The 16057-nt window shown below is 43.1% G+C and overlaps 1 protein-coding gene across 1 annotated transcript in view; it reads right to left on the bottom strand.

Annotated features, from left to right (window-relative positions):
* LOC120943719 (aldehyde oxidase-like) overlaps nt 1-16057 on the bottom strand; it is a 188219-nt gene that overhangs the window by 138650 nt on the left and 33512 nt on the right. The window contains exons 2-3 of the mRNA XM_040357194.1: nt 14638-14782; nt 504-596 (exon numbers count right to left, since the gene is read on the bottom strand). Of these exons, the coding sequence (XP_040213128.1) occupies nt 504-596; nt 14638-14779 (235 nt within the window). The 5' untranslated portion in view covers nt 14780-14782. The remainder of the gene's footprint in view (nt 1-503; nt 597-14637; nt 14783-16057) is intronic.

Here is a 16057-nt window from a genome sequence, read left to right as displayed (position 1 = left end):
TGAAAATAAAAGCAAAAGAAAAGGAACTATAACTTGTGGACATTGAACTTTTTGCTGACACTCAACCCCTAGACGACGAGGAACGAGGTAACGTGCAAGGCCCAAAACTAACCAGCAGCTCCCACGGGGGTAGTGCTACACAGTCAAATCTTAACCATTCTTCAGTGAAGAGGAGAGATTGCCAACAACAGCTGCACTGCCTGGGCCATGGCGTCACCCATAGGCTTACTATGGGCATCCGTTGTTGGCTGTCCCTCCTCTACATTGAAGGCAGCACAGGGAACCAATCATGTGACTTGACCAGAGTGCCCTCAGCATAGGTAAGTATAGACATCTTAACCTTACAGGGTAGTTAGAATAGGCTTAGAATAGAGGTGGAAGTAGGTTTAAGTATAGTTTGACTGGAATGCTACAAAACATGATAATAAATATACCTAAGTATGTTTCCTATACAGTCTAGATACCTCAGGAAAGAACTGTCACTATTCAGTTATGACACTTACCCTTTTCAGCAAAATTTACAATACTGAGCTCTGGGACTCTGGCTGGGGAGATGATAATTGGGTAAAATGATCCAGTTAGATTGACAGGGGGTCCTGTAAAAAAAAAAAAAAAAAAATTATGCACCAGTAAAATCATTATTTCAACACAGAACCGGCCTATGAATATACACATATACACACCATGGAACTGTTCAACCTCCTTTTTAAAAAATCTGTGCGTTTCAGCTCAGCTTTCTGTCATTTCTGTAGTTTTACTATATACTGTAACACAACACATCTTCAACCTGATCTGGACTGGTATACATGTGTCTCCACAGACATATATGTGCCATAGGTGTGCACAGCCTATTGCATTAGGGTGTGCACCCCAAAGCTCAAACACACATGCCTTTCTCTGCAGCCTCAGTTACACGGGACAGTGAATGGATAGTATTCTGTGCTGATTAGCTTCTTGTTCATTCACAAACTAAAGCATAGTAAACACAGTTTACTATGCTTCAGTTATGAATGAACACAGTGAGTGAGTTCACTGTGCTCATTTAGAAAAAGGAAGGGGCTGGTAAATTACATATTTACTAGCCACTTCCCCTGCTCTCCATCCTGAAATATCCCCTGCAACAACCAGGGGGAGAGGAGAGAAAGGGAAGCCAGCAGCACGGCGGGGACAACACAGGGGGCAGTAGGGAGAAATCGGCACCACACATAGCGATTAGGGTGTACCCAGACACACCTGGCACACCTATGATAAGCACATTATTGTATGACAGTTCATTTATTTCTGCACCACTTGACAGCTCTTCTACTATAAATGCTGGCTGCTAGACTTCTGAACACATATACTGTAAAATATATGGCAACAATTCCTTCATTTTATTCATAACTCCAAGTTCTGGAGATAAGTACCCCTGCCCTGATGTGCTTTGGATAGTGAACAAATTCACCTTTACCACACTTTTCAGAAGGGAGCATAGGAATCATCCTTCCGGTCTACCGGAGGGAAGAAAAACACTTTGTGCATTGCAATCATTTGAGTGAAGCATATGAAAATCTTATTACATAAAACTTTATATTAATCTTGTATGGTGCCCATAACCCAGCAGATCTATGTACAAACAGAACTCTGAAAGATCTGCCGGTTTCAATCTTAATGCCTTGTACACATTACCGGTTTTCCTGGCAGGAAAACTGCCATGAGAGCTTTTGGCCTGTAAATCCCGGCCGTGTGTATGCTCCATCGCAGTTTTCCCAAAAAGGGAAACTGCGGGAAAAAACATGTTTTCTTTTTTCCCGCTGGGATTCCCGGCGGACTTTTTCCCGTCGGGAAAACAGGTCATGTGTATGCTTTTCCAAAGGGAAAAAAACACATATGCTCAGAATCGAGTATGGGACGGGAGCGATGTAGAACTAAAAGTTGCCCAAAGGGTGGCGGTAAAGAGCTGAAAAAACACGTGATTTGGTGAATGTTGCCTGAAAAAGTTCTGCCGTGTGTATGCATACCAAGTTCACGAAAAAGTCAGATGGAAGTCCAAACTTGTGTATGAGGCTTTAGAGTAAAGCCCCATACACACTATCAGTTTTCCTGCAGGTTTTTCTCTTCAGGTTTACCAAAACCATGTAGTGTAAGGGCCTGCCTGATTGCATACAAATTGAAACTCTTAAGGTTTGACCTCATATTAGATGGTTTTGGTAAACCTGAAGAGAAAAACCTGCAGGAAAACTGATAGTGTGTATGGGGCTTAACACTGTGTCGTATCACAAAAAACCTACATTAGACTTACCGGTAACAGTATTTATACGTACCTTCCAGGACTGCACACCTGAGAGATGAGGGCTCCTCCCTACAGCAAACAATCAATTGACAGCTTGTTATAAGTCTCCACCCTTCCCCTTGATCCCCTGTTTGTAATAAAGTAATCCTGAACTGGTTCACAAGGAGCATTGCTCCACAAAGGTACTTACCACCTAGCGTTTAGCTTATCTTTACCTCCACATAGGATGGCAAGTGGGCCTGCCGTCCTGGAAGGTTCATAGAAATACCGTTACCAGTAAGTCTAATGTAGATTTTCTCCTATCACCTTCCAGGACGGCAAACCTGAGAGGATAATCAAGTAAACACAGGCTTACCTTCAGGGTGGGACCACAGCTTGTAGGATCTTACGACCAAAAGCCAAGTCTTGCTGTGACAACACTTCCACACGGTAGTGCTCCAGGAACGTATGTTGACTGGACCTGGTGCCCGCGCTGCGGATTTATTCCCAGGAGGCCCCTGCTTTTTCAGCCCATGACGCTGCTAGTGATCTGGTTGAATGAGCTTTAACCTTTTGCTGGTGCTGGAACCCCAGAACTCTCATAAGCTATGGAGATAGGTTCTCTGATCCATCTGGAGACTGAGGACTTAGAAGCCTGAAGTCCCTTCCTAGGCCCAGTGTACAAAATTAGTAGGTGTTTGGACCTCCTAAAGTTCTTTGTTCTCTCTAGATAGGTAAGGAGACACCTTCTTACATCCAGACAATGAAATTTCTTTCTCGTTTTTTGGTTTATCACAAAAGGACGGCAATATTATGTCTTGCGTCCTATGAAATAAGGATGCTACCTTTGGTAGATACAAGGGATCTGCCCTGAGAGTGACTGAGTGTACCAATAGGAAGGGTTCCTTCATGGACAGCCCCTGCAAGTCCCCTACCCTCCTGGCCATAGTAATTGCTAACAAAAATCCTATTTTTAAAGTTAGAAACTTAAAAGGAACCTCTTCTATGGGTTCAAATGGGTGTTTAGATAAACGCTTCTAACACCCTAGTCAAGTCCCAAGGTGGGAAACTACCTTTGGAGACAGGGGAAACCCTTGCAAACAGAAAACTTCTAATGAAGTCCTCTTTTGTCAGTCTTCTATCAAGATAGACCGAGAGGGCCGCTATTTGAACCCAAAGGGTACTGACTGTTAGGCCTTTGTCTACACCGTCCTGGAGAAACTCCAAGAAAACCGGAACAGTGGTGGAGGTCATCTCTCTTTCTTTACCCCAGGAGCAGAAAGTCTTCCAAACTTTTGAGTAGATCTTTTTAGTCACTGTTTTTTTACTCAGATGGAGGGTGCTCATTACTCTCTCTGAGCAGCCTTTACGTTTTAGGATCTGGCGCTCACTAACCAGGCCGTCAGCTGGAAAAATTCCAGCCTCGGGTGTAGTACTGGCCCCTGCCTGAGAAGATCCATCCTGTTTGGGAGCTTCCATGGTTCCGCCACTGCCATCTTAAGCTTGCAAACCAAGCTCTCCTTGGCCACAGGATGCTATCAGGAGGAGCTGTCCTAAGGACCGGCTGAGCTTCTGAAGGACCCACGGAATCAGGGCTAGGGGTGGGAAGGCATATGCCAGCCTGTAATTCTAGGTCTGAGTCAGTGCATCTAAACATTCTGACTCCTTCTCTTGGGAAAATTAGAAATATCTCATTACTTTCCTGTTTTGCCTGTTGGCAAACAGGTCTATTTCCGGATTTCCAAAGCGCTGCACCAGGGTTTGAAATATCTCAGGTTCAGTTCCAACTCCCCCTGTCTTATCGAGACTGGCATAGGTGGTAACCTTTACCAGATTCCACTGGGCCCATGGTCTTCCCCCTTTTAGGTTTTTGGGTATTGACCATCACTCCAGGGAGGACAAGACCTGAGGGGTTAGCAGTATTTCCTGATCCAAGGACTCCTTCTTTTTGTCCCATGAAGACAGGAAGAAGAAGTGAAGGGCTCTTGAGTGAAGTTGTGCCCAGACTATTGCTGATATACTCGCCGACATCAGACCTAGGGTTCTTAGCACGTCCCTTCTGGAGCGTGACGGGGTCTTTATCAGATCCCTCCCTGATGAAGCTAGTTTTGCCACCTTGTCTTCTGGCAAAAAGAGCTTCTGTTGTCTGGTGTCCACTATGTAGCCTAGAAAGGTCTTTACCTGTTTTGGTTCGAGGGAGGATTTTTCTGTACTGATTATCCACCCCAGGTTTTCCAGGACTGACATTACCTTGTTGGTAACTGATCTGACCTGGGGGACTGATGGTCCGGAAATCAGTAGACTGGCTGCTAACCCGAATGGGAGGGCTCTGAATTGCCAGTGAAAAATATCCTCTCCTACTACTACTGCGAACTGCAAAGTATGCCTGATGCTCCACGTGAATTGGCACGTGCAGGTAGGCATTTTGAGGTCCAGAGTCGTCATGAAGGCCTTCTTCAAGAGGTTTTTGCGTTCTGCACAGATACTTTCCATAGTAAACTTTTTGTATTCCAGATACTTCAGGTTTCTTAAGTTTACTATCAGCCGATACTTCCCTGATGGTTTGCGAACAAATAATACGTGGGAGTAGAATCCCTGGTATTGTTGTTCTTTTGGTACTGGTACCACCACCTGCTGTTCTACCAATTCCTGGATACCCTCCAGGAGTGCAGACCTTTTCAGGGTATCCCTGGGAGGATGTGTAGAGGGGGGTTTTGCCGAGAACTCCAAACAATAACCTTCTCGCAGGATCCGGCAGATGTAAATGCTGTCCGAAATCTTTTCCCATTGAGGGACAAGGTGGGACAGTCGTCCCTCCACCCTGATCCTGGCGTCACTTAGTTTCCTTGGCGCCAACCTTGGGGGAGGAAAACAGTATATTGTTCTTTTGCTTCCCTTTACCAAAGCCCCACTGTTTGTTGGGCTCCTTTTTTGCTCTATGCCGCGGTTGCCCCGGAGGGCCTCAAAACATTTTCTCAATTTTTTCTTTTTAGGGCTTTACTGGGAATTTTTTACCCTTTTCTGAGGACCTAGACAGGACGTCATCCAGGCCCTGGCCAAACAGCAATGAACCCTGAAAGGAAAGGCCACATAGTTTACCCTTAGATGTGACATCTCCTTCCCAGGCCTTAATCCAAACAGCTCTCCTTCTTGAATTGATTAAAGCGGCCATTTTACCCGAGGCTCTTGCAGACTCAACTGCGGCATCTGCAAGGTAAGCGACAGCTTTCCCTATCACTGCTAGGGAATCAATGATGTCATCTGATTCGAATCCCTGAGACAGGTTCTTGGTCAACTTCTCCACCGAGAAATCAGTATTCCTGGCTACACAGGCTGCTGCTAAGGCTGGACCCATGGCTGATGTATTAGCCTCCCAAGCTTTTCTAAGAAGCGATTCTGCTCTACAGTCCATCAGATCCTTAATACTGCCTGCGTCCTAAAAGTAGAGGTCAGACAACTTGGTGACTTGAGACAGAGCCGCATCCAGTCTTGGGAGCTTAAAGAATGTCTCCTTGTCAGCCTGATTAAAGGGAAACCTCCTTTTTCAATTTTTTTGTCTGACAATCCTCCTTTCAGGCTCCCTCCATTCCTGTAGGACTAGATCCTAAAGGGATTGATGGAGTGGGAATACACTAGGTTGAGACTTTCTCAGCCCTCTATAAACATTGTCCTGTGCTGAGGTTACTTTAGGGGCTTGTTGCATCCTCCTGAGTCTGGCTTAAAAGGTCTAGATCAAACTCCCCCTCTGAGCTGTGTCCTGACCAGGCCTGGCTTTCCATATCCCCCCGTTCTCCTCTTCTTCCTCTACCTGACCTAGAGGGAGTGATTGTGAGGGTGGGAGGAGGGCACTAGGTCCCACTCCGAAGAGGCTTTCCTGGAAGGATGTGCCTTCTCTAGGGGTAAGCTCCTCTATGTCAGGACCTTGGGTTGCTGACTGACCGGCAGCTTCACGGAAAGCTTTGACTGTTGCCAGCATTTCCATCTGCATAAATGAGAGAATTGTTTTCATCATTGTAGAAGCCCCCTTCCCTGCTAAATTATTGATGCATTTATAGCAAAAGGGCTTTGAGTGGGACTTTGGGAGTTTATCCTTACAGTACCCACATTTTTTTGAGGAGCTATGCCCTGTAGCGGCAGGAAGGTTGTTTATCTGAGGCCTCCTGGGCTCTGCTGGGGGATTCTGTAAGACAAGAGATGTAACACATGTACATAACATTACTCAGTCCTCCCCTTAACTGTGGTTTTGTACTGGGGAAGGGGAAAGGGTAAGGTAAATGGTGAAGCCCAGCCTGTTCTGGCTGGCCCAGGGATTCTGAGACCCCTGGAAACCAGACCTCTCATCCCCTTTCCCTCCTCCCTTTCCAAGGGTGGTTAGTACTCACCGGGCCCCGACCTGGATCTGCCCTTAGTTGTAGTTGCCTTCTCTTCCTCTTGTTCCATGAGGAGGTTGACTGGGTCCTGGGCTGCTGGTACTGCTAGAGGGGCTGGTACCATGAGCCGACCACTCTATAACGCCTTGCTCTGTTTCACGCCGCTCTCCACGCTGTCTCCCGGCGTTTCTAGCACTTCCGGATTATGCTGAACCTCCGGCGCCCACTTCCTGGGATGCGGTTGTATCCAGAACGAGGCATGGAGTGCAGTGCTTCCTGCAATAGGAATCCCGGAAGTGAAGAGAGCAACGTCGGTGGTTTATGCAATACAGCGATGGCGCGCATTCCCTGTGGCCAGAGCGCTGATGCAAGCTTGGGGCGAGCCGTGAGAAGGACAAAGCCTACAGGTTAGTTCAACCATCCCCGGCCTCTCTAAAACCTGTCTCAACAGGGGTACCATCAGACCCTCCCCGGTCATTTGGTCTTAAAAAGATAAAACATGTCGCTGTGTTCGGGAGAAACACAATCAATACTGGGGATTAAGGGGAAGAATGGGGACTTATATCAAGCTGTCAATTGATTGTGTTTCCTGTAGGGAGGAGCCCTCATCTCTCAGGTGTGCCATCCTGGAAGGTGAAATGAGAAAATGGCCTGGTCATGAAGGGGGGTAAATCTTCCGAGCTTCAAGTGGTTAAGAAATCTGCAAGCAGGCAGCTTTGTTTTAATAAGTAAGAGGGCCGCACTGGCTTAGTGCATTACCCAACAAATGTATTAAACATATCTGATAAAACCAAACAGATGTCTACTCACAAACATAGATTTGTAAACTTGCTCATTAAGCCACATGGGAGGTTAGTCTCTCTCAAATCTCTTGGACTACCAGACCAAGGTAGGGGGTCCTAAATGGGACAATGCTGACTGAAGCGTTTTGAAGGACCAACCTACTTCAGAGCCTCCGAAGAACAAGGTTGGTCCTTCAAAACACGTCAGTCAGCGGGGTCCCATTTAGGACCCCCTACCTTGGTATGGTAGTCCAAGCGATTTGAGAGAGAGACTAGCCATCCATGTGTCTTGATAAGCGAGTTTACAAGTCTATGTTTGTAAATAGACATCTTTTTGGTTTTATCAGATATCTTTAATACATTTGTTGGATAATGCACTAGGCGCCCTCCTTTATACTTGTATTTCTACAGTATGGCCAGGATGAACCCAGTCCTAGAGTGCAGCAAGGCATATAAGGGATTATTCATTTTCTGACCTAGCAATACAACACTCATTTGTAACAAAGAAACAGCAAAGTAAGGCTGCATGTACCCTGTGACACCTCCATCCCTAATATACATACAATTCAGAGCATTTTGCCCGTGGGACTTTGAATGAGGTATGACAATAAAAATGATGCCAATTTAATACATATAATATAAATAGATCATTTAAAAGTATGTATCATGTGACCAACCAAAGTGGCCCAACAAGTACAATCAATAATATTATACAACATTGTATAGAAATTTGTAATAAATATGACATAAAATCATATACGAATGAAACACGTTAGTTTATATGTTCTCACTTCTTCAGGGGTTGGTGTATGAACACGTATCTGTAAAGTACAATGATTGAAATGTAGAACATGGATAATAACCATAAATTCAGTACATAATGTGGGGATCAAGTGGGAAGATCCATACTTGCAAAATTGCCAAACATCACACGCCCCCACCAGCGGCAGCCAAGAAGGACAACTAGCCCGGGAGCTGTGGGCAAAGATCCAGAGGGGAAAAGCAGCAAGTTTAGGACAAGATGGAAAATGGGGCCAATGGGACGATCCAAACAAAGCCTTCATGGTGGTAACTAGGGAAAAAATGTAAATCTGAAGTGGAGTATATGATGAAAGTAATTATAACCTAATGTTTCCAAAGATGGACATAGTAGTGTGAACAAAACATGACCCATATAACCGTGATACACAATAGTAATAAAATATATAGTAATATTATTAAATCCACGTGGAAACTAAAATGGGAGTAAAGCTCAAGACTATACCCATCCCACATTTGCTGCTTGTCCCCTCTGGATCTTTGCCCACAGCTCCCATGCTAGTTGTTCTTCTTGGCTGCCACTGGTGAATTTCAGAAATTCATAATAAATGTGACATAACATCATATATAACCCAACGCTTTTCGTGAGTATGTTCTCTTCGGGGGTTGCGAACATCGCCCTGTGCGATGTTCGGCAATTTTGCAAGTATGGATCTTCCTATTCGATCTACACATTATGTACTTCATTTAAGGTTATTATCCATGTTATACATTTTAATCATTTTACTTTACAGATACGTGCTCATACATCAGCCCCTGAAGAAATTAGAACATACTCACGAAACGTGTGGGGTTATATATAATGTCATGTCACATTTATTATGAATTTCTATACAATGTTGTATATTATTATTGATTTTACTTGTATAGTTGAGCCACTATGGTTGGTCACATGGTACATACTTTTAGATGACCTATTTGTATTACAGTAAAACCTTGGATTGCAAGCATAGTTTGTTCTGGAAACTTGCTTGTAATCCAAAGCACTTGCATATCAAAGCAAATTTCCCCATAAGAAATAATGGAAACTCATATGATTCGTTCCACAACCATTTATTCATAAGTCCTTCAGTTTATAGTCTATATAAAAAAGATTATAGCAATGCGATAGGTTGTGTAACCATAAAATGTCCATCCACAAATGGCAGCCTCCAACCATGTGACTTGCTAAATGTTGTACCTTCATTAAATGTAATCATATTGCTACACTTGCCTCTGTTCTGTTTTATACTCAGTTGTGACATGACTCTACTTGTATATCAAGACATTGCTTGTATATCAAGTCAAAATGTATTTAAAGATTTTGCTTGTCTTGCAAAACGCTCTCAAACCAAGCTACTCTCAAACCAAGGTTTTACTGTATATGTAATACATTTCCATCATTTTTATTGGCTGTGTCATACCTCATTCCATGTCCCACAGGCAAAATGCTGTACTTGTTTCATTTGTAGCTGTATGTTTTTATTGCAGAATAGACATAGCATGTCCCTTATGCAATATAGAGCCTGCCTGCATTCATTATGATCATTTTAGAACACTTTAGTTCTGCTTTAATTCTGACAAGCGTGTTTGATCAGCTTTTATTCATTTATGTAAAACCTTTTTTTTTCCCAAAAGGGGAAAAAAATAGTTTTTGTAGCTGCTTAATGATTGTTAGTTAGATTCCCACTTCAAATTTTTAGTCAAGTCGATCTAAATCTAACACTACCCTCTACCCAGATTACCAATGCTGCTGTCCCAGGGTAGCTCTGTTGGGCTTCCGTCCAGAGTGGAGCCACCCAGGAGGTGTGTTACAGATCACCAGCCTAAACAGGGAGTGGGAGAAAATCCTTCTAAAGTGAGGGAATCCCTGGTTGTCATCAGGGTCACCAGAACTACTGTCCACATTTAAAGATTTTCTCTATATTATGGTTCTGAAGACAATCCAAAAACTTGTGATTTTCTTTTAATTTCACTTTCAGTGATAACAGAAAGCAGAACAAAATAGACACAGACAGCAATAAAACTGACAAGTGTTCTAATCCCTCTATTCAAAACTAAAAACTTTTTTGCCATTAGTTATTCTTTAATACTGTATTTGCTGGCTTATAAGACTACCATTTACACTTAAAAAAACTGGCCAAAAAGCAGGGGTCATCTTATACGCCGGGTCAGCTGCTCGGATGCCTGCTGGATGTGCAGTAATACTGTATGTAGCATTGGCTACATACAGTATATACAGCTTGGCCAATCCCAGTGAGCGATGGAGTAACAACCTCTGCCAATCCGAGCAGGCTACATAAAGTAGCCTGCTCGGATTGGCTTTGAGAGTCAGAGAGGCGTGGGCTGATGATGTTACAGCCTCTGCCAATCCAAGCAGGCTTTGTATTCATTAATAGAATACATCGCTCGCCGTGATTGGCTCCAACTCCAGCAAGAAGGAAGAAGAATATGGCTCCAGCTCCAGCAAGAATGAAGAAGAATATGGCTCCAGAAGGAAGAAATATGAAGCGTCGAAAGCCTCAGAAGGGGGGTCATCTTATACGGTGAGTACAGGCAAAAAAATCTTAAAAAACTGTAAAATAAGAGGGTCGTCTTATACGCCCGGTCGCCTTATACACTGGCAAATACGGTACTACTTTAATGTAGCAAGGTCTCTGGCCTTGTCCAGTCTAAGGAGTGTGGCTGTCCAAATATTTTTCTTTTGTTCTCTAATGAGGACCTCCAAGGCCAAAGGTAGCTGACATCTTTCAATATGTAGTGGGTTGTGAGGCATAGTGGGTGCAAAGATGGTAAAAGTCATTGAGTGCCAGACACTTATTGGATGTAAAAGAGTTTTTTTTTTCTTTTGACAATCCTTTTTGTACTTTGGGGGGGAAGGAGGGTTAGGGCCAGGACACCCTTAAGTAAGTGCAGATTACATTTTACAGACTCCGAGACTTTAATAGGAAGACAGCTGTACAGGGAAAGGCCCAAGCAAGGTGCCACTTCTGCACATGCAGGAATGCTGTCTCCTATGGCAACAGTCTTTAACAGTTCCTAACTCAAACGTAACAGTCCTTTCAGCTTCACTACAACTGCCTTGTAGTTCTTTAACACTGAGCTCCCGGTCTCTCACTAGACCCTCTGATTCACTGACTCTGAATCCCTTGAGCTCCTCCAAGGTTTGTAGTGGTATCTCCTTCAAGCGTTACCCAGACTTCCCTGCTGGGTCCCTAACTTGGCACTCCAGATACTTCTCAATCTTCACCCCTGCTTATCAACGAGGTCCCTGGCTTGACTCACAAGGCTGCTCTGCAAGCATCTCCTTCACAGGTTGTTTCCCGATTCTCCATGGTGCCCTTTTGGTGAGAATGGGGTTCCAGTGCTTGCTTCAGTTACTGTTGTCCCTGGTAAAGGTGGTTGGTCTCTTTGTGGCAACAGATTTCCTTCTACCTCCGACCACTGCCAGGTTCTCTGGCCAGCAGGCAGAACCATCACTTCTGGTTGGACTGCAAGCTGCAATCCCAACCCTGTGCTGCCCTCTTTACTTCTGGATAAGCCCTCACACAGCCTAGCAGCCAGATGCCCCCCGGGATAGACCTAATCTCTGGCCTAGCAGCTTTGGGTGCATGACACATCCACCCAGACAGCCATCCAGGTGGCACAGAACATACCCCATATACCCATAACCTGACCTTCTCATATCTAGCACCACCAAGTACCCGGCCACCTAGTGGTAGAAGAGAAAAGTGCAACAAAGCCAAACTTAGGGAAAAATCAATAGATCTCTATCAATCAACCAGGATAACTACTCCTGGTAAGCAGTGGCGGCTGGTGCTCAAAATTTGTGAGGGGGGTACAAACAGATGAAAGAAAAAAAACATCAATTGCAGCCTCACTGTGCCCATCAATCGCAGCCACTGTGCCCATAAAACGCAGCCACCGTGCCATAAAATTGTTGCCACTGTGCCATGCCATCAAACGTAGCCACTGTGCCATCAATTGTCGCCACTGTGCCCATCAATTGTCGCCACTGTGCCATGCCATCAATTGCCGCCACTGTGCCATGCCATTGTCGCCACTGTGCCCATCAATTGTCGCCACTGTGCCATGCCAAACGCAGCCACTGTGCCGTCAGTTGTCACCACTGTGCCATGCCAAACGCAGTCACTGTGCCATGTCATTGTCGCCACTGTGCCCATCAATTGTTGCCACTGTGCAATGCCAAATACAGCCACTGTGCCATGCCATTGTCACCACTGTGCCCATCAATTGCCGCCAGTTTGCCCCTAAAATGCAATGCATGAATCTATGTATTGTTTTCAGTGGCAGGGCAGGAGAGAGAGGGGGCAGCGCTCCTGCGCCCTCTATGCACGCACCGCCACTGCTGGCAAGTAAATTTGTGAGGCGCGACCCTGCCTAAACTCCAGGGTCCTACATCAATATTCAGATTTTTAGATGCAATAATACAAACCCTTGATGTATGCACACCAGATGTCATTATACAAATTTATTTTGTTTGATAACGATTGTTGCAAGATATACCAGTAGTAGCTTGGTTGCCACATTAGATCAAAATTAGATTAATGATCTTTTCTTTTGACATGTCCCTGTGTATAGGCAATTTTGTATTTTTAATTAAACACATTAATTAAATATTGTGTAAGGTGACTCCCTCTCCAGTGCCTAATTAATGCTCAGTTTGTATGTTCTAATTTCTAAACAATGGAAGGATAAAAGTAGAAAATATAATCTTAAATTATTATTATTTTTTTTCCACAATTGTTTTTATTGCAATAGTTATTATAAAGGATTAAATTATTTTATGCACTTCCTATTCAAGAGTGAAATAAGGAAATACAATTATTTTTATTCAGTTCTATATTTGTTGAAGAAGCATATTTTTGTCAGTGTAATAATCTCTGTTATGTTGTCATGGGGAGAACTTTAAGGTAAGAAAATCATACACAGATTGTAAAGACCAGTAAAATGTATTTCAAGCTAATTCTTCTTCTAGTCCGAAAGATGCTAACAATTCTCAACTCAAAGTAGGATTATGCCCCGTACACACGATCGGAATTTCCAATTAAAAAAGTCAGACAAACTTTTTCCCTCGGAAATTCTGACCGTATGTATGCCCCATCGGAGTAATTCAATCGGAAATTCTGATGAATTCCAAGAGAACATGTTCTCTTTTCCTCCGATGGAATTCCGTCGGAATTCCGATGTGAATTTGGTCGGACAAAGGTACGATCGTGTGTACGGGGCGGGGCAAATAAGGTACATTTTATTAAGGCAGGGTTATAACCCATCTAAGATTTATTTTTGCTATCTGTGTCCCATTGGTAAGGTCATGGTCGTCACCAGTATCAGCAGAAACAATGTCTGAATTGGAGATATCTTCACGATTTCTGTTTTGGTGAAAAGCCAAGAATTTAGGATTTTCATTTTATTTCACTTTTGTTGATAATGGTAATGGTAATGGCCTAATAAAGAGGGTGAATCTCCCTAATGGGGGGCACAGGCAACAACAGAAACTTGACAGGTATTCAAATCCCTCTTCACTCTATAAAAAAATGCTGTTAGTTATACTTTAACCTGTTTATATTCCTCAGTGTCTGAAGCTGGAAGATCTACTAATATGAAAATAGAATAGACGCTGTTTTGTGGTGACCAAAGTCCTTCGCTACGTAATTGATCAGATTTTCTTATCTTTCACCCACCCTAGCATTTATCAAAGCTAATGATGTCATGTCTCATAGATAAGAATGTCAAGCATGTTACTGGTTCAATCACAATAGCCACCCAGTGCACGTTAGGCAGTTAGTGCACTATAAAGAGAGACCTTTTGTGGTGGCCAAGGACTCTAAAGACCACTAGCAAGGAGCTGATAATGATGCATTTCTCTTACAACAGTAAAATAAATGTTATTACCGACCCTTGAAAATGGGGTTATAAACCTCATCTACACTTTAAATACAAGAAATGGTAACCACACTCAGTAGGCACAGTATCAAGAAAGCATTGTGTAGAATAATATGCAAACAAAACTGTAATTCCCATCATTAAAATTCACACTTTAAACAACCCTATAAGGTTACAAAAAAATCTGAAGTTCCCAGCAAAAGAGACATATAACTCACCTCTCGGCAACCATGTCTCCTGCATTTAGGGCAGCCCATTAATTTAAAAAAAACTGCCCTATACAAGAGAAATACTGTATGCAAAAGATGCAATTTTAAAATCACATCGTCCTGCAAAGATGTATGGCACATTAAGAATTAATGCCACGGTTGCGCGTCTGCAAAAGAGCAGCACGTTTTTGTGCATTATAGGAAAGCACGCAATTTTGTTCACATTCCCACAATGCACAAGTGTTGATACTCAGTTAAAAACATGGGAATGTATCTAGTAGTCTATTATAATCTTTTACTAGCAACACTCCACTGCTTACCAATAAAAGTATTCCCGACCACCAGGGGAGCAATGGGATAGAGTGATTTTAGCTGGAGGAGCTCTGTAAGACAAGATGGAGTAATCCATTTACTCTTATCACCCTGCAGAACCAATGTCCTCCTTCTCTGTTCTTCCGTCATTATCTGGACATAAACAGAAATAAAGTTTTAACATTACATAGCATTAATAGGATGTGCTGTTTTCATAGGAATGAAATTGTTCAGTATGCCATGTTGTTAGTAGAAATGGGCAGGTATGCTGATACATTGTAAAATTAATCATTGGCTTTCATGGCACAGTTTCAACTATGATAAATTGTGAATAATAGACATAACATGAAAATCATTGTTTGCATATGTTGAAACAGGAAGAATGTAATGCTGACTAAATATTTTTGAGATACAGTATATATACAGTATACTAGATAGATTATACACTCACTGGCTACTTTATTAGGTACATCTATTCAATTGCTTGGTGACACAAATTGCTAATCAGCCAATCACATTGCAGCAACTCAATGCATTTAGGCATCTAGACGTGACGAAGACGACTTCCTGAAGTTCAAACTGAGCATCAGATTTAAAAATTTAAAGAGGAAGTAAACAGCAAAAAAAAAACCTGCAAGACAGTGTGTCATACAGTATTCTCTTATGCCTCATACACACGCCGGGAATTTCTGTGAAAAAAGTCAGGCGGCTTTTTTTCTCGGAAAATCTGGCCGTGTGTAGCCTCCATCTGACTTTTTTTGTTGGAAGTCCGATGGACCTTAGATAGAGAACCTGTTCTCCGACGGACTCACAGTGGACTTTTGCATGGTCAAAAGTATGACCGAGTGTACAAGGCAATGTAGGCACCCCACTGTTCTCTTCTTTTAAAAGACAGACACAACTTTGCCAAAAATAATCCCCATTTTGTCACACTGGCCAATGTAACGTTTACTCCCGTAGGAGCTGCTGGCATTTTGCCTATCTTCTTCCTCAGTGGCTTGCCCCCCCAGCCAGGCACACAATCTCAGCCACACTTTTCCTCAATAACTAGTCTGGGGGTGTATTCTTGTTGTTTTTATGTTTGGAGAACTTGGATAGGGTTGAGGGAATTGAGTAGGATACTCCATAACAGAAACTAGGTAAAGGTTTATGGCAATGAACTCCCTTTCTGTAAAGCTGAAGCAGAAATCCTTGCATATAGAAAACTGTGGACCTGGCTTTGGGATAGAAGCAGTTAAATGCAGACTTCCTTTTCTTCCTTTTTTATCCTTTTTTAAATGCAGACTTCCTTTACAAAGAACTAGATAGACCGAGCTTCTCTGTAGTAAAAGCACACAAGCTTCTTTCTTTAGAGCAATAAGAGCAGAGTCCCTTTACAAGGAATTAGGTAAACTAAGCTCTTCAGGACACCAGATCTCTAAGGTCTCT

This window comes from Rana temporaria, chromosome 6 (assembly GCF_905171775.1).
Source record: "Rana temporaria chromosome 6, aRanTem1.1, whole genome shotgun sequence".
Taxonomy (NCBI): domain Eukaryota; kingdom Metazoa; phylum Chordata; class Amphibia; order Anura; family Ranidae; genus Rana; species Rana temporaria.
Note: the sequence above shows the minus strand (reverse complement) of the source record. Positions and strands in the feature narration are given on the sequence as shown.